General features: G+C 38.0%; 1 protein-coding gene across 9 annotated transcripts in view; it reads right to left on the bottom strand.

Annotated features, from left to right (window-relative positions):
* The window catches only part of LOC134527909 (polypyrimidine tract-binding protein 1), a 797,394-nt gene that overhangs the window by 170,743 nt on the left and 599,669 nt on the right, over window positions 1-26,982 (bottom strand). For all 9 annotated transcript variants that reach the window (XM_063360936.1, XM_063360934.1, XM_063360940.1 and 6 more), the window contains one exon: window positions 2,860-3,006. In XM_063360936.1, the coding sequence (XP_063217006.1) occupies window positions 2,860-3,006 (147 nt within the window). The remainder of the gene's footprint in view (window positions 1-2,859; window positions 3,007-26,982) is intronic.

Below are 26,982 nucleotides of genomic sequence, written 5' to 3'. Positions count from 1 at the left end.
CCGAGGACCCACTCGGCGCCTCGCTCGGAACTTCGCTCGGAACTCCGCCGCGCCCGCGACACTATCGCCCGGAACTTAACTCTCCGCCCTGGAACCTTCGTCCAGGGACTTCACCGCTCTATAGCCCGGAAACTCCGCCGCGGGAAAACTCCCGAATCCACTGAACTGACTCACTCCCTGCCCTGGAACCGTCGTCCAAGGACTTCACCACTCTGCCGCACCCGCGGCACTATCGTCCCAGAAACTCCGCCGCGGGAGAACTCCATACTGAACTCTCTCCTCTGAGGCCAGTGTACTCGGCTTATATATATGCCCAGGCGACCTTATAGAAAGAATTCACGAGCGCGGCTGTGGCCAGTCGCGTCATTCCGCACCGACCTGACGGCAGAAATCTCTCGAAACACATGTCGGCGGCTCGCGTAACTCCGCAGCTGTCAGGTTTTGGATGTCAAACTAACAGCGCCGCGCGGGGAGCTGAGGGCTGGAGGGAGGGGAAGCGGCGACCCAGGTGCGCGCGGCACGTCTCATGTTGCGCGGCCACATGATGTCAGCCAGCTGTGCACCTGCATGTGTCGCAGCCTTGCTCTCGTTCGTAACAATATTTTCATCTAACCAAGACCAGCTTAACGTATTCTCTCCCTAACCTAATTTTAGTGTATACTTTAAACCTACACAATTTTTTCCTTACTAATATATATGTGTATGTGTGTATGTGTGAGGCCTTGGGGGAGCCGACCTATACCCTGCATGTTAACATGTGTGTCAGTGAAAGATTGCTCTTTACGTTATTTAAATGATTCACGCAATGGGGAATTTTATTTAATGCCTTTTTTGGACATATACCATTACAGTTTTGCACTGTTAGTCGTGGAAAAACTTCAAGACTGCAAAATAAAAAATAAAACATGAATCTGCTTATGTCAAACTTTAAATATAAGACCGTGGAACAAATTTAGTCATGAAATAATAACAGCACGAGTCGTGTTTCCTTACAGTGTGCGAAAAATAAACTTCAAAAAATTTACACTGACTATCAGGTTTTAAGTATGGTGTTTTTTTTATTATCATGGATAAGACATAGAAGATCATCAGTGTTATCCTCGTGTAGTTAGATTAGTCGGCAAAATTATTAAAACAAAAGGCAGAACATGCGAAGAAAAATTCGCTGTCTAATTTTCGGATTATAAAATATTTCCCGGAAAAGATTGTAACGAAAAAGAGATCAGAGAAATTAATGTTCATACGAAACTACCCTTGGACATTTCATGTTAATAGACAGGCTAGACTATAGGATTTAGGGATGGAGTACGAGAAGTACACTAAACACGATTGTGGCAATCAAATTAAAATAAACGCATTGCAAATACAATAAATGCATGTTCGTACAGATACATACAGAAGCGTAAGAAGTGATAGCAATGGCTACATATCCGTAGATGAAAATCTTTTAAATGCACAAAATCCAAAATAAATATATGTAGTTCTGATTGAAGTAATTGAAGAAACGACAAAATTTCAGCCTATGCTAAGGGCCCACGATTTTTTTACTTAAATAGTTAATGACATTTATATACACAGCAATGTAATGAAGCAAATATGTCCATAGTACTACTGACTCTTGCGTGTTTTGTTAGCTTTTTCCCCTTCTTCTTTAAATAACAACTTTCTGTATATTGGGCACGGGCTTTACCAGCTTTCCGATGACTTCTAGCCCAAAGCTATTTCATCGTGCAGAATCAGTTCCAATTGGATTTTGCCGGAAACATTGCGCTTTCACATTTTTCTACCCAATTTCCTTCCAAAATGCCCGATGGGGTTCAGATTTCTAAGACTTACAGACGAACTATTATTGCCGTTGTGATTAATACCCATCACTCTAAAGATGTTAAATTTAATTTCGTCGTAAAATACTTCCTCCAAAACTCAGTACATCACAGCACCTAGAATAGAGGGTCTTATCTTCATTGATGGGATTGCGGTTGAAAATATTTTCAAAGAAATTCCGAAACAAAATCTTAAGTGCAGAAAAACTAGGCCCAGTAAATTACTTCTTTTTTCCAACACACAATTACCCCGAGCACACGGCAGATATACAGTAGTATGTAGTTTCTTTGTGGATCGGCTACATTTACCACACACCCCACTATCTGAATACCCACATTCCACTCCACACAGCCAACTGACCTGAGCCCATATGAGAGGAATTGGGTATAAGAATGAGAAAACGCGAGGTTTACATCAGAACCCAATTAAAATATTTGCTTCTACGGGAGTGGAACAACACTGCGTCCGAAGTCAATGGGAAACTTGTTAATCACACATGCTTTAGACTGAAGGCTCTTATTCAAGAGAAAGAATAGCCAACAAATCTGAAGCATTAGCACTGAACGAATTTTCTACATTACTGACAAAAAGTATTTTTGAAACATACTGATTGTTAACATTGTACCGAAGGCTGTATTCAAATAGAACCGATATCCACACTGGTTCGTACGAATGAAGACTCATGGCTTGCACGGATTTAAGCTTCGTGGTGGTTGCTAACGCGACGGAGTGCGTTCGATTTGAAAAACTTAGTATGACTCAAATACTTGAGCAACAAGTTGGCAGCCATAAGGTTCGTAACCTACAGCAATATTAAAGGTCCCGTCACCTTAACCTATGTTCCAAAACCATGTGACGTAAAAAAAACCCATACCTTTCCCTTCGTGCGTACCACGCATACACATATTGGATATGGTGGACTCTCGCTAGGACAGGTCAGAAGTCAGACAGATAAACGCGAAAGTAGGTTCTTCCACCTTGAAATGCATGCATGTGGAGATGGTGGTGAGAGGGAGAGAGTGGACAGCGACTCACCTGGTTCTTCCCTTTGAGCACGAGCACATTGGTGACGCGGCCGAACGGGATGCCCAGATGGATGATCTCCGCCTCAGTCACCTCGTTTGGGATGTTGCGTATGTGGATGACTTTGGACGCCTTTCCGGTCTGCTTGTCGAGCTTCACCTGAGACAGGAACCAAATAGCAACGCCTTCATTTCACACAGGCCAGGCATATCAATGCTAAAAGTAGATACAAAAAAAAGTCCCACATCGGAGACCAACGTTTCCATTTTAAATAGTTTGGCAAAGTTTGTAACACTCAATAAGTGTACCATAAGTGGTAGTATATTTATGATGTATGTTTAATGCGGACATGTCCAATTGGGTTTCATCTTTAAACATGCAGATGTGTGATAAGTGATGTCCATTTCACTGTTTGGACACAAACTTTACCTAAAAAGGAAGTTCCATGTGACGTGCAAAATAATTAGTCAATTAAGACACACACAACCATTCTGATATAATTAGCAGATGTAACCATTGTATTCCCGAACATGTCACTACCAAATTTATTGTGAAAGCGATTGACGAGTTATGTCAAGTATGATCCAAATCTTTTCTTGGCAACTATACACAATCATTCCCACTATGATCTCACGAAATCGTGAAATATGCATTAACTATCACAACTGCCACAAAAAAATGTTAAGTAGACAAGTGCAGCTGCGGAAAGTGAAAGTTCGAGAGACATCATGAAGAATTCGACCAGCAGGATTAACCATGAGGTATATTATTGTTAACTGTTTAATATTATTCCGAAATATTTTAAGCCGTGCAAAGTTTTGTAATCTATTTCTGTTACAGTTTGTCCAGTACACTTATATTTAATTGTACCAATGAATCTCCAGTTCCCACTTACAGCCCATTCATTTCATTTCATCAATACATTTTAAAAATTTACGAACATATTTTCGGACTTACTTATACGATTCTGTAGTTTTAATTTATTTACTTAAAAAGAATTATTAGTAAATATTAAAAAAAAACCAACTTCCAAAGTTTCATTGGCCGCGTTTTAAACTACTGAAATATTTTACCTTCTGATTATTCTTATACACACTTCTTTAATCTTTTGCTAATTTTCCGAAGGAATCAAGGCTGAATATATCATTTTCCTAACTCTCTCTCTTTGTAGGTGGGTGCGTGCGTGTATGAATACATAAGGGGCTCCTCAACATTGTGTTAGTCATACATTTTGGAGCTTTGAGCCGATTGCAGATACATATTTCACATCTAAACGTTCAAAACTATTAATCGGTATAGCAATCTCAAATCTGTTGTATTTTTGACTAACACCGTCATGTTCCGGAGCTCCTCATATGTAGGTGCGTATGTCCCTATTAAATTCACTCCCGCTTAACAGATTTAAATTAAAATTCGTTATCTCTTAAGTTTAGCTCCTATATTTGATTTTGTCTGTACAAATTATAAAATACGAGAAAATATTTTCTAAATGTAATATGCTAATTTTAATAACACATTACATTATAAACTTTATGGTTAACCAAATTTGAAAAAAAAACACTATTGATAACTTTAATGACTTTACTCAATAGAAAAACTTAGTAAACACTAACAAACACGCGCAATTCACTTAAGACCAAATTTTATAATATGCAATCTCTTCAGAAATATTAATTACATACACACTACCAGATGTATTAGGATTTGTTATCAGCATGATATTTAAATAATATACATAGGAATTTAACAAATTTTATAATTCAATTTTGAAAAAGAGTTAAATAAAAAAACACTGGCATTTTAATTCGGATATACATTACACGCAGTCATTTATATATGTATATATATATATATGTATATATATATATATATAATATAAATAACATACAAAGTGTAACAAATTTTCTTATTTGAATTTTTTAAGAATAATCTGAAACATTTATCAAGGCTCTCAACCATTTAACCTGTTTTGATAAATATACAAAACCAATATACAAGACAGATTTTAATAAAATATAAAATGAATATACGGACAAAGAAATGGGCAAATTTAAACATTTTTATTTTGTTTCTGTTGTAAAACTAATTGAATTGTAAATAAACAAATGAAAAAAGTGTGTACCAAAAGGACATTTATTTTCTCCCTCTAAGTCTAAAATTTCACGTACCTAGTAATTAGATGATTTACATTTGTTATTAAAAAAAACATGTTTAAGATTTTTATTCGCCATTCAAATTAGTTATATTATTGTTGTATAGTATTGTTTCAAACCATTTCTTCATAAATTTATTAATATGGTGAACTGGTCCACATCTACGATTTAATATAAACTGTTGTTATTGTTTTTCAATTTTATATTCTAGGGAACACTATCAAGCTTTATTATGTGGTGCCGAAGCGTTTTTTGGCTGAGTATTATTTCGACCACTTTTCTTAGAGCGCACAATTCAGGTAACAAAGTTAGTTTATCAAAATCGAACAGGTAGCTAATTGCTTTAGAAGAAATCACCAGGTGAAACTCGCAACCACTCCGGTTCAACCGCATAGTGTGACACCGGCCTTACAATATATTTATACACGCATGCTTTTATATTAACAAGTTTTTATTAGCTTCACTTGTAACTAACAAAATATGTAAACAAATCTTGGGAGTCGATTTAACATACTTCTAAATATAAAGATTTTAATCTTTCTAAGTATTTATAAGTAATCCGTATGACAATACAATAATTTGGTACCATCGAGTTGATCTGACGATGAAGCCAGGAGGTGGATAGTGGTACTCTTCAACTTTTTACTGTGTAACTGATAAAAGTGTGTTTATTTTAGTTTTTTCTTAATTTACATAATATCTTCAATGTGTTCGCGAATTGCGTGCATAAATTTAATGGGTGGCAAAAAAAAACCAGAATTAGCGATATTTACAAACGAACATATGTCCATAAAAGAAACCCTCCAAAGTGTTACAAGCGCAAACAGTAACGCGCAAATTTGAATTTGGCGGGCTCGAGAGGACTTCTCCACTTGCTGAGAGAGGACGAGCGATCGCAGCGCTGTGGCGGTCAAACGCGGGAGGCAGGCGACAAGAGAAGACCTAAGATAGTTTGGTTACTGCCCGAACACGCCCGAATAATTCACCTTCGGCCAACTTCGGGATTTGTTTTATTTTGCACAGGAAAAATGAATTCAAATATTAAGAGTGGTCGGTTAGGTTAACTACATTAAAAAACTTTAAAACACTATGGACGGTTAGTTAGGTTAGTATAGCTACATTAAAATAAACAGAGAAATATAAATATATATAAATAAACCCCAGGTTGGCCGAAGGTGAATTGTTCGGGTGTAATCGGGAATGGCAGAACTTTATGTGCATCTTAGGTTTCCCGGCGACAGGTCATACGCACCAGCAACCAGCAGCCTGGAGTACAGCGCAGTGTTGAGAGTTAGTGAGTAGAAGTGTTGCGAATACACGTTTGGCAAACGGCTACAGCACGGCAGATTTATAATTTGAATTCTAGCATTTACCAAGGGCGCTTTCACAACAGGTGTGTAGCGAACATAAATACACAACTTGACCAGTGACTGCATGAAACTGGGTTTTTCATACCACGGAGACTGATGTGCACCGAAATGAATGTGGCTACCTTCTGAACGCTTGCGCGCGTCTCGTCGTCTTCCCACGGAATGTTTGATCGCCATTGAGCTGCGATCGCGCGTTCTCTCAGCCAGTGACGTAGTCCCTTAAGCCTGTCGAATTCAAATTTGCGCGTAACTGTTTGGGTTTGTAACTTTACAAGTGTTCGTTTCCTGACATATACGTATTCCTTGACAGAAAATTTCTAATTTTGGCATTCCCTGCCACCCATTAAATGTATATTAATCGCGAAAATGACCGCAAGTGTACGTGCATTAATACTATTAAATATTTTAAAAATTTTATAATTGTTATTGTTACAGCGATATGTCACGAAGACGTACGTTAACTGGACGTACGTTAACTGGACGTAAAGAACGCGAACGTAACCGTTCTTTGACGAAATGAACTCTAAATGCTGAATTGTATTCTTATCGAGATGATGCTCACTATTTTGAGTTTGCCGTTAATTTGTAAACTGGCCAGAAAATGTTGGATTCAAAATTTCGCAATTTATGTCACCGCAGATAGTAGTTGGATTTGCATATTGAAGATGGACTCTGTACACCGTGTCACAAATTTCAAGTTAAAAGTGAAATGAATAAATTTTCTATAGTCAATCAATAATATGGATCCTAGAGCACAATCTGATGTTTTTGAAATAAAATAAAATATTTCTTGAACAACAAATAATCGCTCAAGTTAATCCGGGTATTACAGTACATCGACTGAAACATGTTCAATTTGTATACAGTGGGCAATATAAAAGGCTCGAGAGCCATCACAAAGCCATGCTTGTTGCTGGTGTAATATTATATTCACGGTCGATGTTTGTTTGACTGATGCTAGTGCGAATGACGTCATGGAGTCAGCTGTTCGCCGTGGAGGGGCGGGGAGAGACTGCCGGACGTGGACGTGCAAGTGACGTTTCGTTCGGCGTGCGTCAGCTGGGGGGGAAGGCGCAGGAGCCACGGCTGTGCGTCTGATGGCGCGCAGATCTGCGGTGTGTGCGGGTGTTGCTACACTCCGTGAACCTAACCTATTTAGTTGCCTGGTAGTTAAAAAAAAAAAGAAGTGACAAACCATTTTTGCAACACCTTTGAAAAGTCAGAATATTTGCAAAAGCACTTCGTAAGACACATAATTTCGAAACTATTGATGTACTGCACGTCAGAGTATGAAAGAAATCGTCCGCAAAATTATCGTGCTAATTTGAACATAGCGCAAAGGGGGATTAGTTTGCAAAACGTGAAACCATTAACACCAGATTCGTCGTTCAAATTCGCTCAGTGCAAGGCTTGTTTTTTTTTTTATAAGTAAATTTTTATCTATAGAATATTTTACGTGAATCAGCTGTTCTTAATGTGCATAAAATATTTCAACAACTGTGTAATGAGCTCCCCCACAACATAATGAAATTTGACTGTTTAATTTTACAATTCTTTGATTAAATAAGGATTTAATCAGAGTAATCAAATATAAACTTTGTAAGGTTGCCTAGTTATGCTTCAAATTTTGCGTAATAAGGCAAAGTATTTGAAATGTACAAACCAATAACTTTGTATTTAATATATTTTTTTTTACTTATTAGTTTTGAAAGTTGTTTCATGGGCGTCTGGTTTGGAAGAAAAAATTTAAGCATTAGTAAATTTAGGATACTGTATTTACAGAATTTATAAATGTAATTGTTATGAAGGTTTAGTAAATTGATTTCAACACCAAGTTTGTGAAAAGCTTTGTTAAATTTTAGATGGTTTATATTATTTTGGTAACTATTTAAAGTTATTTCCTATTTATTCACGCCTTCATAAACTGTGTGTGGAATAAGTCGAGATCTTTAGTTTCCGGGTATAGCAACGGAGGGAGTGGAAGAAAATTACTGCGTGTGGATTTTTAAGTAATTCACTGCTGCTCCCAGTCGAGTGTAGTGACACAATAGTGGTGATCCAATGATGTGAATGTAATTAAAGCAAAACTGAAATCTACAAAACCAATTACCTAGTTACTAGTCATTCCTTTTTTGTTCAGACTACAACGGATGTTCTTGTTGAGAACACCCAACAATTTTTCCATTACATCTATAAAAATAATACAACTTAAAATCTTAAAGCTATCAGTTAGTTCGGAGATATCATTAAGTATTTTTTTTCTTATGATCACCAAATTATCAGACAACTAATATTTTATTATTCTCTTTAAGATCTTCTGGCTGGCACCAAATTTCTTAGAATGTCTTGATAATTATCTTTCCCCTCCAAGTTCAGGTTTTAATTTTGTAGTTTGTGTTTCCTTCTAGAAAACATTATTTCTCATTACTAGCATATTTGTGTAATGTTAACCAAATCTTCCCCAACAGCCTACTACATTTGTATTATACGTTTATAGATATTATTCAAACCACCTAAACTAATTTACAATACATATTTACAGAAGATCGCAGGCTTTCGCAGCCGTCTTAAAGTTGCCTAGCTTCTAGGTTGTAGCCGCAACCAAGACGAATATATCACGTTGCACATTCGCCATCACCAGGGTAGAGTTACCTACTGAGGTCATTACAAGTTTTCCTGCCTTTTAATTCTCTCGCCTGAGATGGGAGCTGCAGACAATTGGGCAAAAAACCACTCCCCCTCGCAGGCGAGAGTATTGAGAAGCAGTACGTTAAGTCTATTCTAATGATGACGACAGTAACTTCGACCGAAACGACGGTGTTACATATTCGCCTTGGACGCGGATACAACCCAGAGAAGCCAAGCAACTCCATATTTATTTAACTGTGCGGCATCATTGAATATAGCAGATGGCCGGGTGGCTTCCATTGTTCAACCACTCGATGTCCCGAGGTAGCAGGACAAACAAAGCAGAAAGGGAAAAAGTAAGGGAAACCACGGCCTCGTCCTGCAACGGCCAGCCTGCCTCCCCGCCGTGCTCGCCGCTACATATGCATGGCCCCGCGCGGCTATCTGCCGGCGGCTCCGTCCCGAATGTGCGGCCATTTGCAAGCCCCGGGCCCCGCGCCTTTTCAGCGCCGCGCGCACGGGCGCATGGCCTTCTGTCCACGGCTCGCCAGATTAGGGCGGCCGCACCGCTATCTGCAGGCTGACTGCCGCGCCCAACGACCCCGCTCCGCGCCCGCGAGTGTCCATCGCCGACGGACAATGCGCGCCGATACCGCGCCACACACACTCGCACTTTCCCCCGCGACGTTCCATCGCGCCCGGCAACAATGCCCGGTCCCCTTCCCCCCCCCCCCCCCCCCTTTTTGTTTCCGCGCGTTTCACAACGGCCAACCGTCACGAGGCCGTGCGCACCTCGCGAATCGTAATTAGTTTATGGCTTCGCATTGAACCTACTCTTTTCTCCCTAAAGTCCCGGGCCGCCGCCGGATTAATCAATTAGAAATATAAAACCAGCGGGCCGAGTGACCCACGGCGGTCGTGTTCCACGGGCACGCCGACAAGACCCGCGATCGACAGAAGGGACGGAGGAGAAAAAAAAAACAAAATAGACTCGTAATCAAAAAGAGTTCCATTGTTACAGCAAAGCTGTATTTTTACACGCTCCAAAAAAAACTGTTACTCTTCGTGGGCACGCGGCGGCATCGCGAACCGGCTCACATTCGCTGGCTGCACGACAGACAAGAGGCAATTGGACGCTACTGCAGGTGCTGCGGCTGCTGTCTGCCGAGGTAATTACATCTCTGGGATTCGTTTATTTGAGATTCAACATACGCCGTGAAATTATTTATCTTTCAACATAAAAAGAGGTTTTTTAGTGGTTGTATCCAGTCCCCTCTGAAAAGCTGTAAATGTGTAATTAATATAGCTTAACAACTTTAAGCATTCCTTCGCCAGGCAAGAAGTGCTATTGGCAAGATTACGCGGTGAACAGCGATAAAACAGAAATAACGCCGATATTCAATCCATTACACCGCCAAACACAGAAATGCAATGCAAAACATAGAAATGCAATGCAAAACATAAAAATGCAACGAAATTAAACAAAATCACATCTTTTTTATATTAAATTATATAAGTTTTTAATAATTCTTTAGTTTGAAGGACTAAAATTTAAAAATCTAAAAAAATATGTGCAAATAAAAAATTATTTATTCATTTTATATGTATGATGGCTTTTCAAAGTAAATAAATGGCTAAAAGGCCACACAGAAACATCACAAGAAAATGTGAAAGTATAATGACTTAAGCTTTTAACACTGCATATAATTGTTTTGATTCATAGTTAATTAGCATTGAAATAAGACAGTGACAAAGTGAAATTAAAATTTGAAAATGTGTGGCACCAGAAATAAAATAACTACACGATTAAATATTTTTTGCCCCTGCTTAAAACTTTATGTAGGTTTTTAGGTAAGTCCCAATGGCACCATTTCTTAATTTGATATTTGATTAAGTTTATGAATTAGTGCATGCTACTTTAAACATACACACGATATCACAAAAATCAATGTATAAAAGCATAAAATATTGGCTCTAGACATTGCACTAAAAAAAAAAGTATGATTAGGTGTACCTTTTTTAAATTTTAATATTTTGTAACTTTCTCGTGAACTAAGGAACAGTACAGAAGTTTATTGCCCGTTTTTAATAGTAGTGTCTCTCATCCATGTATATATAGTATTGTTGTATGAACACATTTTAAGTGTCTCACCACAAACTGTTAAAGCAGTTGATCGACTTTAATTGTGGTTGATATGTACTTATTATTACGTGTTTTTCAATTTTTGGTGACGATAAAGACGAAATCCACTTTATTTTTAATGACGAAATTTGCATCTTTACGACACCATAAATTTTTGACTCAACCAATGACGCTCAAAACCGCTGGCAGTTCCTGGATTACTGGCGCGTGAGCTTGCAGTTGACGATACTCGTGGGACTTGGCCTGTGTGTCTCGCATGTCCTGTGATCCAGGACGTGATTGTGAGCGGAGCTCATTAAGTGCCTTGGCAGCCAGTTTGGCCTGGAAGCCACACGAGTCCTCCGAACACCCGACTGTGACCACACACAAACATACTCTTGCGGTCAAGAGCCAGCTCACGTCACAGCGCAGACTGTCGCGGGGCAGCTCTCAAGAGCCGGCAAGAGTGCTGGGTGACGGTATAGGTCACAAGGCATCCAACTGTAAGTAGCACGTGTTTAGCATTATGGCTCCCACACACGATCAGTGGGAACTGAACAGCAGGGAGGAACTGCCGTGTGTGAGCAAGGACGGTGGACTGATCAGTCGGAACTGACGGCTTCCCATCAAATCGGACTGTGGGCTCGAGACCCCCAGTCCAAACTGTCGTGTGTGGGAACAGCGTCTTCGCCAGTCCAAACCTATAGTCCAAAGTGAACAGTTAATAAATAAAAGAATGTTCCAGTTATAATGGTATGTTACAACAGTTTAATTTAAACTATTTAGGTATAACAAATCTATACTAATATTATAAAGCTGAAGAGTTTGTTTGTTTGTTTCTTTGAACGCGCTAATCTTAGGAACCACTGGTCCGATTTGAAAAATTCTTTCAGTGTTGGATAGTACATTTATCGAGGAAGGCTATAGGCTATATTATATTATCAATAACATTAGGGATCCTTTCTAAAAGTCCAATTTAGAATCAAATGCGTTGGAGGGGGTTAGATACAACATGCAGTACACGTACGAAGTGTGTGTTGACAATGCCGCAGGCGCTAGAAGTTTATTTCCTATTGCCTATTAACATTGTTGCCACGCACTAGATTCTTAATTTTCCCATACAAGTAAAAAACACCCGTGTAATATTAACATCGAAGCAATCAGTACCCTCAGAAGAGTTCAATTAGTATTTAAATACTTTTTAGCACTTTAAATCGCAAACCTAAACTATTGTTTTTTTTCCTCTCTGTGTTTAATTTGTTGCTTTATTGCCCTTTTTTCCAATGAATACATTTTACAGACTTGAAACTTCACAGTAATGTTCCTTATGTTACGCAGGATGACATTTTCCGAAAATTAGATACCATGGGTGGTTAAAATCAGGCAACAGTGGGTACTTCGTCTGCATGAGAACAGGATTTTGCATTGTTCATGCCTTCTGCAACGGGCATCGCGCGGCAGTGGCGTACCCACAAGGAGGGGCATGTATAATGAGCGGCGCAAGAGTGATATGCCTGTAGACTGCCGTAGCGAAGTACGGGTACATCAGTTGTACGTTGCGTGCACGAGTCGGGAAACCATCGGTGCTATTCATTTTCTCTCCTCCGGTAAATTATACAGCATTGTAATAAATTTTCACGGAATTTTTTTTATTTACCATTACATGGGAGATGTGGCTTAATTTTTTTCCATTAGTATAGCCATGCGAAGCCGGGTCGGGCAGCTAGTTATACATAAAATTGAAGGTAAACAAACAGTTTTTCTTACATATGACACAAATGTTGAATATTTGCAAATTTAGTTATACAGCATACATCCAACCTTAAGTTCAATTCTTTCCCCACTTTGGTTAACAATTCCGGAGTAATGGACGCAATAGCCTCTTCAATTGTGTGTCTCGAATTGGGAAACATTAGGTAGCGGCGGAACGTATACACGCTATTTTATAAAACCCAAAGGAAAAAATCGCATGACATTATGTTAGGTGAACGTGGAGACCAGCGAAAAATAGTTCTGTGACCATCGACGGATGTTTTTGCCACATGGGGGATCACAAACATTAAACGAGACGCACGTTAAACTAAGATTAGGGGAAGGCGGGGTAACTGCACGCACTTAACTTTGACACATTATATTTCTGTTAATAAAGTTTAAAAAGAAATGTAATTAATTTGTAGCAAAGCGACATTAAGTTAATTTAAATATAGCCTAGTATTAGTAAATTGTTTAAAAGGGAAGTGTGGTTTTTTACTTAAACTATAAATATATGTATTGCGTACGATTACCCCATTTGAGTGGGTAATCGTACGCACTAAAATTATGTTGCCTACTATTATCCTCTATGCCAATTCTGGTGCATAAAGATTTTCCCGAATATTCCCTGAATGGAAATATAATTTTTTTAAATATGACAATGTACCTAAATAACAAAATACACTTTTTGTACTACACTGGGGACATAAAAATTTATTCTCTTTTCAAATTAAATACATACATAATTTGATATTTATCTACTTTTTTTTTTAAATATTTCATAGCCTCTAATTCAAACTTGCAGTTAAGTATTTTTAAAATATTTTTGTAGGTACTTGAATTAAATTATATATAGTTTAGAACGTAGCTTACTCATTATTTGCATTGTTAATGAACAAATAGGGAGAGCTAACACAAAACAACACACCTACACACTGACAAACCATAGTTGCAAATGTATGGAAAAATTAAATTTTCATCACAATAACTAATCAGTTTTTTTATTTGACAAAGAAGTAGACTATTTCAGCATTAAAGTTATTGAAATAATTATACTTTCACTTGACGAAAATCGCATACAAAATTTGTTTTTATGCAGCACTACAGTCTGAATGGACCCAGCCAGAACACCTGCCACAGCGGTACAGTACCACAGTTCTCTGTCTTTAACAAACTCTCCACAAAACATACAGATCTCATTAGTACTATTTTTGTTGGAAAAATGAAGCCACCTTATCCAAATCTTCAATGTCATCATCTTGACAAAGATCTTTTGTATTTCCTTTGTTTTTGCTAGAAGAAACGGACGAATCGCTGAAAAAATATATATATATATATATTTGTTCAGCTTGTGTTTCCTTTTATTTTTACTCTTTGTTTCCACTTCTTCCAGCAGTATTTTTTCTTGGAGTGGCTGTTAGAATTTCTGAAAGTCTTTTTCGTGTCTGCGCCTTCCTGGTCCCTGCAGTCCTTGATGTCGATGGTTTTGTACCTGGGTAAATTAGTATACATATTAGTTTGTTTTTTTCATAATGTACAAAACCATCGATATGATACATTTAAACAAATAAGTTACCAAATTTCGCACGGGTGAATGAAACGCAGATGGGGAACTGGTACGCATCCCTGCGTACGAATACCCCAAACGACGCCATGTCAGTTTACTGACAGTCACAGTTGAAACGATCACAAAGAACAAGCCCTTACCACGTTAAATTATAGCAAAAACACCACTAATTATTTATAAACATCTAAAATTCTACAAGAGTACACGGTTTTTCCCTTACCTCGAATGCAATGAATGCAGGATTTTATTGGAAAAATCTCAGATTTAAAAAAAACACGTATATCCGACACAACTTCAGCCGCACGCCATTGCCACTCGACTAGAACGAAGTTACTCCTTTCGCAGCATGGTAGCACCGGCGCTCCCGCGTCCGTCTCTCTTCTTTAGCCAGATACTGACGTGCGTACCATTACCCACTGCGTCCAGTTACCCCGCCTTCCCCTACAGATTTACTCTTAGCAAATTGCAGAAAACAAAACGCTAACTCTACAACGCTTACAATTGATACTATTAAAATTTTCTTAACTAAGACATTTTTTATGGACACTGTATATAGAGTTTTACCACCTTCTAGGTCCCGTTAGTTCCTATAAAAAAATCTGTCCTCTGGACACTCTCTTCTTCCCTGGAACATTTTTTTGTACCGCCCACGCAACCTAGAGGCAGTTCTGTAAACTTCCGAAGCTCAATTGTTTCGTTGTTAATTACAAGCTTTGTCCGTTGTATAACGAATTCTAAAATATGGCTCTGGTCAGTGATGGATGTACCTCGTGATTTTTACTTTTGTAGTTTTCATGCCTTTGTGAGTAATCTCAACGTAGTTGTGATTATTTATTGCTTCAAAAATAACTTAATATCTGGGTTAGTTTTCTTCGTCCTCAGTCTTCGGTAAGTCAATAGAGAGAGAGCGAGAGAGAGCGAGAGAGAGCGAGGGAGAGAGAGGGAGGGAGAGAGAGGGAGGGAGAGAGAGAAAAAAGAAAAGGGCGAGGGAGAGTTTGAATTACCTTTGTATTTTTTTTTCTTTCATTGTGTGTCTGCAACATTATGTTGCAGGAGGTTCGACTTTTTAATAATTTTTTTAGTTTTGAATAGTTTCCAAGTCTTGGATCATTTATATTGATGTCTCGTTGAATCTTCGTCCTTCGTGGAACAAGGCTCTAAATCAACGGCTGTACGCGAGGTTTTGGACTTGAACCAGTCATGGAAACTTCTCATCTTCAGCTAAATCCGTTCTTTTTACTATGATCTATTAATTATTTATTTTTCGTCACCTATTTTTAGTCAACTAAAGCATACAAATGACCATCGTCACCCTTCTTAAAATTTTATTAACCATTTTCTTTTGTTCCCGAAGAAACTTGTTATCTTCTACTTGTAAAAGTATTTATTTAAAAACGTAATTTTACTGTTTTATATATAACTAGCTGCAGTATCCGGCGTTGCCTGGGCTAAACAGAGTGAAGCGACTTTTTCGAAAACAAATGTAGACATTAATTGTCTTCTTAATTTGAACATCTAGATCAAGTGTGCATAAAAATTTCTATCACTGGCAGAACCCGGCAGACGTATTTAGTTACTCTACATATATAAAAAAAGAGGTCTGTGTAATCTATCTATTAAGCATTTTATAAAAAAAAGTGGAAAAAATGAAAGATAACCGATACTGAAACATTCCATTATTTTATTGGTATAAAATCATGAACTATACACATTAATAATTCACGTGAATGAACAATATTTTCGACTCTTCCATTTGCTATATAATAGAACCAACTTAAAATAATTCAAACTAATAAAAACAGCTACACAATAGCATTTAAGGAATACACTAACGCAAGTGCATAAACAATATTTCGAGTTTTCTGTGTGTATACATGAACAGAGTTTTTTGGAGTTCTACCTTGGAGCAAGCAATATATAGTTAACCATGCGAAAAAAAAGTGGACTTTTTCTGTCTAAGACCTATGATTTTATGTTATAAAAATGAATTTACCTATGGCGATCGGTTGAACAAAATAGAAGTTGATGCGCTAAAGTGTCATCTAGTGGAGAGTTACAAAAAAAAAAATGAAAAAAAAAAAAAAACATTTCTGTGTGTCAACTTTCATGACGATCAGTACAACGGTGTCCGAGTACATCAATCTGAGATTATATATACCTATATACAATATTCCACTTTATATATAAAGTAAAATGTAACAATATTAGCATGCAATTCGGGTGCACCCTAGGTTTTCAATACTTGACAAATATTTAAAATTTAACGACAGTTTTATAACTATTTAGTTTACCTGTTTAGAATTTCAATGTTTTTGTTTGTCCTTTCCTTTGAAACAGAAGTTTCTAAATATATCGCCACACATACATAAAATATGCATGTTATATATTTTTAGTTTATCTGGATTCTTTTTATTACTATTGATGCAGAGAGTTAATTTGTAATGCTTTGTTCTAGCATGTTTCCCATATAACGTTTTATGAGAATTAATATCCAACTATAGTAAATATTTAATTAATATTTTAATCAGCAGCCGTTACAGTTTTTAAGACAATAGCCGTTACAACCTGCACTATACATTTATAATGTGAACTGATAACGCAGAGATAAAAATAGAAAAATGACCAAACTTATTGAATTCAAATACGCGATGTCACACACAATTATTAATGTTAAAAAATTCTGAAGTTATATAGACTAAACTTATACCCTCATTCATATTATGACAACTCCATTTGTAGTTACAAGCGATCATAATCAAGAAAGAGTATTTATCTACTACATTTCTCGCGTCGATGTGTGATGGAATGGATTGAGGGGAGGGGGAGAAAGCAAAAGTGAAGAACACAAATGCCACGTGTGAACACACGCCTGATTTGAGTGAATAAACCACACAAAGATTTTAACTCCGTATTTGTTCTATCCACGAACAACAATTGGCAGTCCTTTATTTCAATAAGCAGGAATTTTTTTTTCAATATACTAAAACAGTACTTAAAGCAATGTTAGCATTCATATATTATTTTTAACCATATTTTTAGACGAAAAAAATAACCAGCTTTGTAACAGGTGTTCGAAAATATCGTGAAAAAAATAATCATTTGAATTGCCCGTGCTGAAAAAGGAGAGCCACGCGGCATTTTACCGATCATTTCTCATCGCTTTCCCCGAGTGTGGAATTACAGGCCGAAATTCACAATTAGCGCGATCGAGGCGGAGTAATGGCGCTGCCATCGCCGCCCACCGATCTTTATAGCCCAATTTGCATAGAGGAGGGCGAGCAAACAACGAGCGGGACAGAGACAAGAGAAATAATTTCCAAAAAGTGAGGCCGCACTAATGAGATCCCATTTATAACTTAGAAGAACCTGGAGGCTCACTCCGTCGAGGTGTAAAACGTGTTAAATCAGGAGCGCCGACTAACAAGCTTGCGTGCGTGGACTACGAGCAGCGCGCAGAGGCCGACTACGAGCAGCGCTCAGAGGCCGACTACGAGCAGCACGCAGAGGCGCATGACTGGCAGCCAGCAGCTCTGGGCCACGAGGGGCGCTGTAGGCAGTTGCTTAGCTCGTACACGACGGGCTTCAAACTAGAATAACGTCATCTCTTATAGTCTAAATCAAGTCCTTAAAAATATATTTCTTTTAATGTATCGGCTTAGGTTGTTCACTGTGTAACAGCATACGAAGATGAATTGCGCCAATCACCATGCGTCCTTATTCCCCCCCCCCCCCCAATTAACAAATTAAATGAAGTAGTGCATTCTCGTTTTTCCTTTGCATACAATTGGCGTTAGTTATTGAATTTGGTCGCAAAGAAAACCAGCAGTAATTCCACAGCACACAAGGCGATAACGCAAGTAACAGATTGAGCAGCCCATGTAATAAGGTCGTGATTTCTACAATATTACAATATAACAAATTTTATAACTTCTTTTTTTATTTAAATATTAACCGTTTAACAATTGGCTGTTTCACGGGGCGGCCGCTGGGTGCGCGACGAGAGGCAGGGACTACACGCGCAGCGCCGCCCCGCGGGTGTGTGTTCGTGTCGAACATGGGGATCGCGACGTGCGCTTGAACGGAATCAAGACGTGTTTGGCGGCCGGGCGGCGTGTGGCTTGGAGAAGGACTGCAAACTTTCAACGCCCGTTTGCAAACTGGGCTTGCAATTATGGCTCATGGCACTGAGTTGATTGCGCACGTCTCTTCAGCACCGAACATGGTAACGAGTCGTGTTGATGACTTAGTCGCCCCCCTCCCCCCACCCCCGCCCCCCCAGCCGGGCAAAAAGTATTTTACCGCTAGTCAGTTTGAAACTTTTGTCAGTTTGCGAACTGATTTTTTGAAGTTATACTTCTTTAGGCGCGTTAAGAAAAGAAAATTTCAGATGCGCGCGCATCACTGTAACAAAAAATTAACAGGTTGATGCTGCCCGCTAAAACGCTCATTAATTCTAGAAAAAAAGCTACCAACAAAATAGAAATAGAACCTCTATTAGTCGCGCATGTTGGCACGCTCGCCGCCTCTGATCACGGTTTTCATATTTATAATATTTATCCACATGTTTCTAGTGTATTATTTATTGATATAAATTAAAACATTATTATTTAATATAATTAATACTAAATATTATGAAATTATTGTTGAATATTTATTATTTAATATTTAAAAAAATGATAATTTAATAAAACATTTAATAAAAAAATTGTGATAAAAATTAAAATCGAACATCAAATTAAAAAATAAAATTTAATATTTATTATTAAATTGAATAAATAATAAATATTTATAAAAATAAATGAACAAATATAATGAAAACGTTTTAATAAAAATGAAAAGTGAATATTAAATTAAGAAAATAATAAATATTTAAAAAATGAATAAACTTAAATTAAATTTTTGAATTATTAAATTTATTTATTTTCTTTTAAAATATTAAATAATCAATTACACATATTTAAAATTAAAAATCTTATAATATTTAGTACAAATAATGTCATATTTATTATTCTCTAAATTTTATTTATATAATTTTTCAACTGAAATTTTTCAACTGAAATTTTTCAACTGAAATTTATTGACTGTGTTGACTATCTTTTTCCAGCCCCTTTATTATTTTATTGTAACTAATTATTTGCATCCAATTAAAAACTATTTTTAATGATGCCAAAGAAGTATAACTTCTCACGCGCGTACATAAGTACACGCACCCATTTTATTTAATGCCAATTTACTACCCACGGTAGAAACTGCTTATAAACTTGTGCAGCTAACGCTCCTAGAAGTACTGTTTACGTACACCCGAATTTCAGCCGTCGTATTTATCTACTGTGAACAGTTACGGAATATAAAACATTGCCATTGATTTTACGTTTTTCTAGTCAAAGTCACGCAATAAATTTATGGAAAATATACGTTGCAGAGAACTGCAGTGTTTTAAACCTACGTCGTGCTATGTCAGAAACAATTCAACTGATGGCACGCACACAATATTACGAGGGATATTTTTAAAGTAAGGGTAGTTTGGTCATTATAAAAAAAATTAAACTCGCAAGAAAACGTTTTCATTGGCAGTTTTAGTTTAATATATATCTACTACACATTTTCGCATAGTCGCCACTCAGTTCCAAGCACTTTTTTCGTAACGCTGCACCAGTTTCTTTAACCCCTCTGGAGAGAAGTTCGCCGCCTGGGAATGGAACGGACGCCTTGGCCGTAGGAATCACGAACTTCGAATAACTTCGAATACGCAATGTGAGTAGTATACAGGCGCTTAGTAAAACCATCTCCGGCGAACGTTCAAGCTATCTCCGTGCTCGAGTTGAAAACTGATGGATACCGTGTTTTGGGACGAAAAGGGCATCATTTTCGTCGATCTCATGAAACGTAGGTCAACAATTACAGCAAACATTGCAAAATTACGATTGTCAATTAGTTTAATTTACAAGCAGCGAACTTATATGCAGAATGGTTAAAGAAACTGGTCTAGCATTAGGAAAAGTGCTTGGAACTGAATGACGATTATGTTAAAATGTATAGTAGAGATGTAGTAAAACTAAACTGTCAAAAAAAAATTTAATGTCCAAAAGGACCTTACTTTAAGAATATGCTTCGTAAAATATGAACTGATGATATTGCAGAAGCAACTCCGCTGTTATAAAACTGTGTGAAGCTAGGTCTTGGAAACTCTCACATTTGAGTCGCCCCAGCCAGACTGTAGTGAAAGGAAACTTTGACACGTCGTTACTTTTTCTTAAGGATGTTGCAACGCCAATCTTATGACTGTTAAAAAACTTTTAAATTTTCTTTTAATAATCATAATTGCCTTTCAATATTGTAATATTTTTGATAGGTTATGTCCGTAGTTTATTAAGGTTGTTATTAACATCCAGTTAATTGCCAGTTAAAGTTAAGTAATGCGTAGGGTATTAATAAACTATGCGCATAAATATGCTACATGAATAAAGTCTAACTTTTATTGTCATTGCAGCACTAGTACTAATACGTCTGTGCTTTGCCTTTACTACTGTAGTTTCATGCTTGCTTTTCATTTGCTTCGCTCGACACCGCGGTATTGGGCGGGATTAATTACGATTAAGATTTGGTGGCAGATGTTCGATTAATTTTTTAATATCTTAACTAAATCCACCGCCCTGCGAATGTCTGGGGCGTGGGCACTCGATACAGTTGGAGTGACGAGAGCAGACAACTGGTAAGTTATTGGAGATTAAGAACAAACATACAAAACTGCCACTTATTTTTCAACAAGGGGGATGAAAACAAGTTGGAAGTGGTTTTATAATTCAAAAATCTTTTCTCCGCTGCTAATTAAAACTGAAGTTTCAGCATGTTTTATAAAGACTAGTTCATATAATTGAATCTACTCAAGATGAACGTAAGACAAGTTAGGTTTTGTGTATTTTACGGTTAGTAAAAATTCAACAGCTTGAAGAGTAGAAAGTGTTTAATTTATTTATAAAATTTAAAAAAAAAAACAACACATATTCTAAGCTTATCAAGCGAAAGTTATGTAGCGTCATAACAGTGAAATAATTCTCGAAATCAAACTCTCTCTCTCTCTTTATAATATTAGTGTAGACATTAATGCAGTAAAATTCTTAAGTTGTTAACAATAATTTTATCTCGTGTTGCTAAGACAGCCCTCAGCAAGCAAGTCAGCGATTACGCTGCGTTTATCCAAGTACAACAGCAACACCTCTGCTCCACAAATACTTTGTGTGCCTGGTGTACGATTGTTACGAATGTACTGATATTACTATGAATAGATTTAAAACTTCGCGTTTGCAAACCCCGCCCACACACGCCTATCGCGCCTGACGTCAATGCGCGCGCACTCCGTCACCTTTGCTTTGAGGTCCACACTACCAGTAAGACTGACAGAGGCGCACATATTCCTCACGCTGATAGAAGCTGCAAACAAAATCGTGAAATTAACTTGCTTTACCAAAATTACCGATGATGTTATAGGGCTCAAACGCAACTAACAACCACCTAGAGTGATGGTACTCAAAAGCAAATCAATCCTTATAAAAAATTGAAGGAGACTGCGTGGATCACTGTAAATTACAAAACTTTCATTCAATTGCAAACAGTTAAATTTATTATGATTAGCAAAACCATCGTACTACAACAAACTCTGATACAAATGACTGTTCAGAATTTTTACACGTGCTGTAAAGCCTTTTATTCACCATAATTCATTGAATAGTCTTATTTAAACAATAACCTCCATAAAATGCTTACAAAGACTATAAAAAATTATTCTGAGAAAAATAGTAGCTCCACACATACGACTGATAAATGCATAAAAAGAGCGTTTACATTATACCAAATGAAACTAAGAAAATTTAACACATTTTAAAGAGACGCAGAGTATTAAATTAAAAGCTATTAACAAAATAAGAGGTATAAATTACGCTCGCGAGCTACAAAACACTTGTCCCTAAGAAGTTACAAATATCATACGCTTAACTTTTCTTTTAAATAGCCAGTTCTATTTTAACCAGTGTATATAGGGTTGAAAGCTCAAAGAAAACTGCAGTAGAAAAAATCGTCAAAGTCGTCTCTTTCCGCGCAAGTGTAAGACAAGAAACCTGATACGTTTAACTAAAAAAAAAAGAGTCTTTTTATTAGGACATGCGCTCACAGATAAAGTTCCTGGAGTGAAAAAAGGTTTACACGACTTCAAACGGTAAATTCTTCGGCTCGACGATTTAAGTAAATGTCACACCAAGCCACCGTGTAATGGGGCGTCGTCCCACCTAACCTTTTAGAGTCCATCGTGCAGCTGGGTTCGACTTGAACCAAGATTGTAAAACAATTCAAAACAAAAACGTAACCAAAAGTGAGTCCAGCTGTGGAAATCACACGCAATTTTCGTGTCACAGTTGCACGATTATTTATAAAAATCGCCGCCGACTCATAGAAGGAATTTAAAAAAAATTACACTCCCCGGTTTCACTCAACACGAAGGCCGTGCTCGTAAAATACACAAGCTTCTTTTCCGCGCGGACAAGAGTCCCGCTCGTGAGCGCTGTCCAGCTCACCACGTACCGATATTTTTTTTTTTTTTTTGCTATGTGGCCTACAGCTTACGCCAACAGCCAAAGAGTCAATTTGTCCCTGTTCAAATATCGTATTCAAATATCAGCACTTATGTGTTACACCCATGCATTAGCCGGGACTCTAACCCAGAAGCCCCTCGCACCGTTAAGCCCGTGTGCAACCAACTACGAGGTCGGCTACCACACACCTGGCCGCGACACATCGTGCTGTCTGACCCTCTGGCACTTCTGTGTCAGGGATACGAACCCACACAAAACTATTCAATCAAGGCTTCAGGAACACAGGCCCACTCGCACAGTTAAGCAATTTTCAGCGCCCGCGGTAATTAATATTCATTGAAACCTGCTCAAAAACATAGTGACGATAATATAACATTAAAAGTATCGACCAGTTAAAATATACACGAAACAAACTAAATGACGAAACTTGTTTATTGGCGATAGCAAGGCCACACAGATTACCGGCCGTGGCGAGCGATTCAGAAGGAGCTGTAGTATCAAATACACGCGTGCTGAAGTAACAAATAACGTAACTGCTCTATAGCAACCTGTCATCTTTTAAGTCCCGCGCAGAACTGTGAGGCGTACAATTGCCTGAGAAAACTTAACGAATTCAGTCGTTTTCGATTAACATTTAACGAAAATAAAAAAATTAAAAATATGAAATGTTGCTCTATAGTCAACATAAGGAACACTACATACTTCGTAAAGATATAAAAAATCTTGCTCCTGTTCCACGCAGTAGACTACAGCCGCCCTGCCAGACGGCGGCATAACTTGAAGAGTGCGTGAGGCCGCGGCCTTAGCTCCGTGTTCCCCGCGCGGACAGGTGTAATGAATAGTGCGAGCGAGAGGGCGCTCCGGCCCACTGTAATGCGGCGGGATTAATGCGACCAGCGCTGTCGCCGGGCGATATTTCCCGGCGGTCGACAGCGGCCAGTCGGGCGGGGAAGGGCGCGGCGTGCCGCGACTGCCTTATCACGCCGCCCCGCCCGTGGCCGCCATCCATCACCCCCCCGACCCCCGCCCGCAACCGACCACTTGCATCTTGCACTTGAGGCCCCCCCCCCCCCCCCGCACACACGGACCTGTCGGTCGGAACTGACGTGTGTGAGCAAGGACGGTGAACTGATCAGTCGGATAACTCGCCAATCCCAACTGTTAGTCCAAACAATAAGTGTCGTGGCAGACATCTTTGTTTATACTCTTTGGGTTTTTCTCCTTTGTCGAACTAAAAGTGAAACGGCAATTGCAACATCCAAAGTTTCTTTCATATTCAAAGATGAAACGATACATCAACAGCAACACCAAGACTGATCGTGTGGGGATGGCTTCAGCTCAGTCCAGACTGACAGTTTGAACTGTTCGTTCCAAACTGAGCACCTGGACTGATCGTGAGCGCAGAGGGCCTCAATTCAATCCAAACTGTCAGTTCGGGCTGAGCAGTCCGGACTGGGAGCCAGACTGATAGTGTGTGGGTCTTTATACCTCAGGCGGTCAGGCCGCTTCACACACACTACAGCACACCGTGGACACCGTCAAGTGTTAAGGGAATAACGGCAAGTGTCAAGTGTTAAGGAATACCGGGATAATTCGGAGAAATTACATTATGCCATTATCTTCTTGAGTTAGCAAAAGTGACGCGAACTATACCGCTTTCGCAGAAATATAAATGCCCTCAAAAGATTATATTTTCGGTTTACCGAGAAATCTAGAGCTTTACGTGGGGGGAGGGTAAAACTGATTTCCTAATTTTTACACAGGTTCGATAGGCTGCATTCGCTAGTTTGAGGCAAATAAATAGCAATAGTGCAATAACGGCTGCGAAGTACATTGCAACATCTGCAGTACTATAACGTGTCTTCAAAGACATGATTATGGATAGTTTTGTCCACAAAGAAAAAACGGCGACAAAACCTCGAGAAAAGCGTAGAAGCACTGCACCTAGCTTAGGACTTCAATTTACAGCGGGACAGTGTCGCCAACACACCGTGGAAATAGTTCCTGCCAATCATCTTACCTGAACCCCATCAAGCATAATCAAGAGGAACTGGGTACAAAAGTTAATAATGAATTAGCACAGTATTTACAGGGGATTCTGTAACACTGGGCCTGAAACTAACGCGAAACTGGTTAAATGGTTAATTCCATGCCCATTAGACCGAAGGCTGTTATTGGGGAAAGGGAAGTCATCAAAATGTAATGTTAGATCTGTGGAAGAATTTACTACATTGCAATGCTCTTAGAGACAACTGAGATTTAAGATTTTACTCGGTGACTTAGCTCTCGAAAAACAGCATTTGGTAGAAGTAATTTAATTAATGGAACGGAAGTCGCATGTAAAGGAAATTTGTAACCACGGTGCTCCCATCTGTGGCGGGTGGCACGAACCAAAGTTCACAACAAAGGGAAACATAATATTACCTGTTAAGTGAATTTCAACCAGATGGGTAGTATTTTTAATGAAATTCCTTGTCGACATTCAGAATCAAAGCCGGAGTTTATTATTTTTTGAAGTTATACTGCAGCACAACGATGAGTGAAGTATAGTGACCACGCCAAAATTTGCCCCAATGTTAGCGAACTACTTCTGTAGTGGTATGTCCAGGTATGTAAATGTGTGGGTTACTTAGTTGCGTGTCATTAAAAACAAGTAATGAACACTGGGTTGTTAGGTGCCATCCGTAAAGGAATGAGTGAATTAAGGCAATTTTTTTAAATTATCTGTGTTGATTTATATGGTTTCCAAAATAAGCATTTAAATATAAAAAACTAAATTTTATTAAACTGAAAAATACTGTTTGCTTAGGCAATTGCACACATGAATACCTTTGAAATGTGACTTGACATACACCATGTGAACATAGAAATACTGACACACAATCAGAATTGGCTGGTTTAAACCAAATGGTTTTTATAAAAAACCAAATGGTTATTTTAAATAACAATTTTTTTGATAGACTACCTTAATTTTATTAATAAAAGGTCTGTTTCCACTCTAAACCAACACAAGTTAGCTCATTCATGTTTCTTGTGATTTACAGCAGCAAAAAATTTATATACTAATCAAGATCTTGTAATTCTGTGGGAAATACCCATTCTATGGAGAATCATCTACTTGTGACGAAATACCCTTTCTGTGGTTAAGTCCTAGTTAGATATGCATATTTTCTGGACTTCAGTTCTTTGATGATGTAACTTTTCTGATTCAACATGACTGACAGAAAGCGGGCTGCTGTATGGCTTTCAATCGAACATGCTGAGAACATAAATAACCAACGTAAAAAAAATGCTAGTTTAAGCACAAAAACTGGTTTAAACAAAAAGAACCAGGTTGTATGGTTTTAATTTTTTTTTTAAAACACAATACTTAATTAACAAAAAAACTATACCATCTAGATTCCAAATAAAAAATATTCAATTGTCTAAATAGCGATGCCAATAAGTTGTAAACAGCTGAAGCAAAGGTTTTCAATTAAAAACAATCTCAGGGATAGTTTCAATTATTTAACAGGTAACAAAAAAAACAGTAAAACAAGAGGGTCCTTCTCAAGAAAACCCTCTGACCTGATTATTTGTATCGGCTAGTAATTTAAGTCACTGTTTATATGAAAGTAGCTAAAATAATCAACATGACTTATGTGCTTCAGAGTTTGGATCAGAGTTAAAGTCAAGTATCACGTGAATTTGAGCGTGGAAAAACACAAAAAAACATGGCAGGCGTCACTATAAAATGATGTAACTTTCATCCAAAATGGTCTGCCTTAGTAGCTGCAGATCTGGAACAATCTAATTTGGCACATAATAAGCCCGCAGTTTATGTCTACATCGCACTTACAATTTTATATTGCGCGTGGCACTTTACTTTGTTAACACAAACAATATTTACGTCTGAACACATGCATTTGTGTTAATTTAGGTCTACTTAAGTCTCACGTGTAAGACGCGATCCCTATAC

This window comes from Bacillus rossius, chromosome 1, assembly GCF_032445375.1.
Source record: "Bacillus rossius redtenbacheri isolate Brsri chromosome 1, Brsri_v3, whole genome shotgun sequence".
Classification (NCBI taxonomy): domain Eukaryota; kingdom Metazoa; phylum Arthropoda; class Insecta; order Phasmatodea; family Bacillidae; genus Bacillus; species Bacillus rossius.
This window is presented reverse-complemented; position numbering and strand designations above follow the sequence as displayed.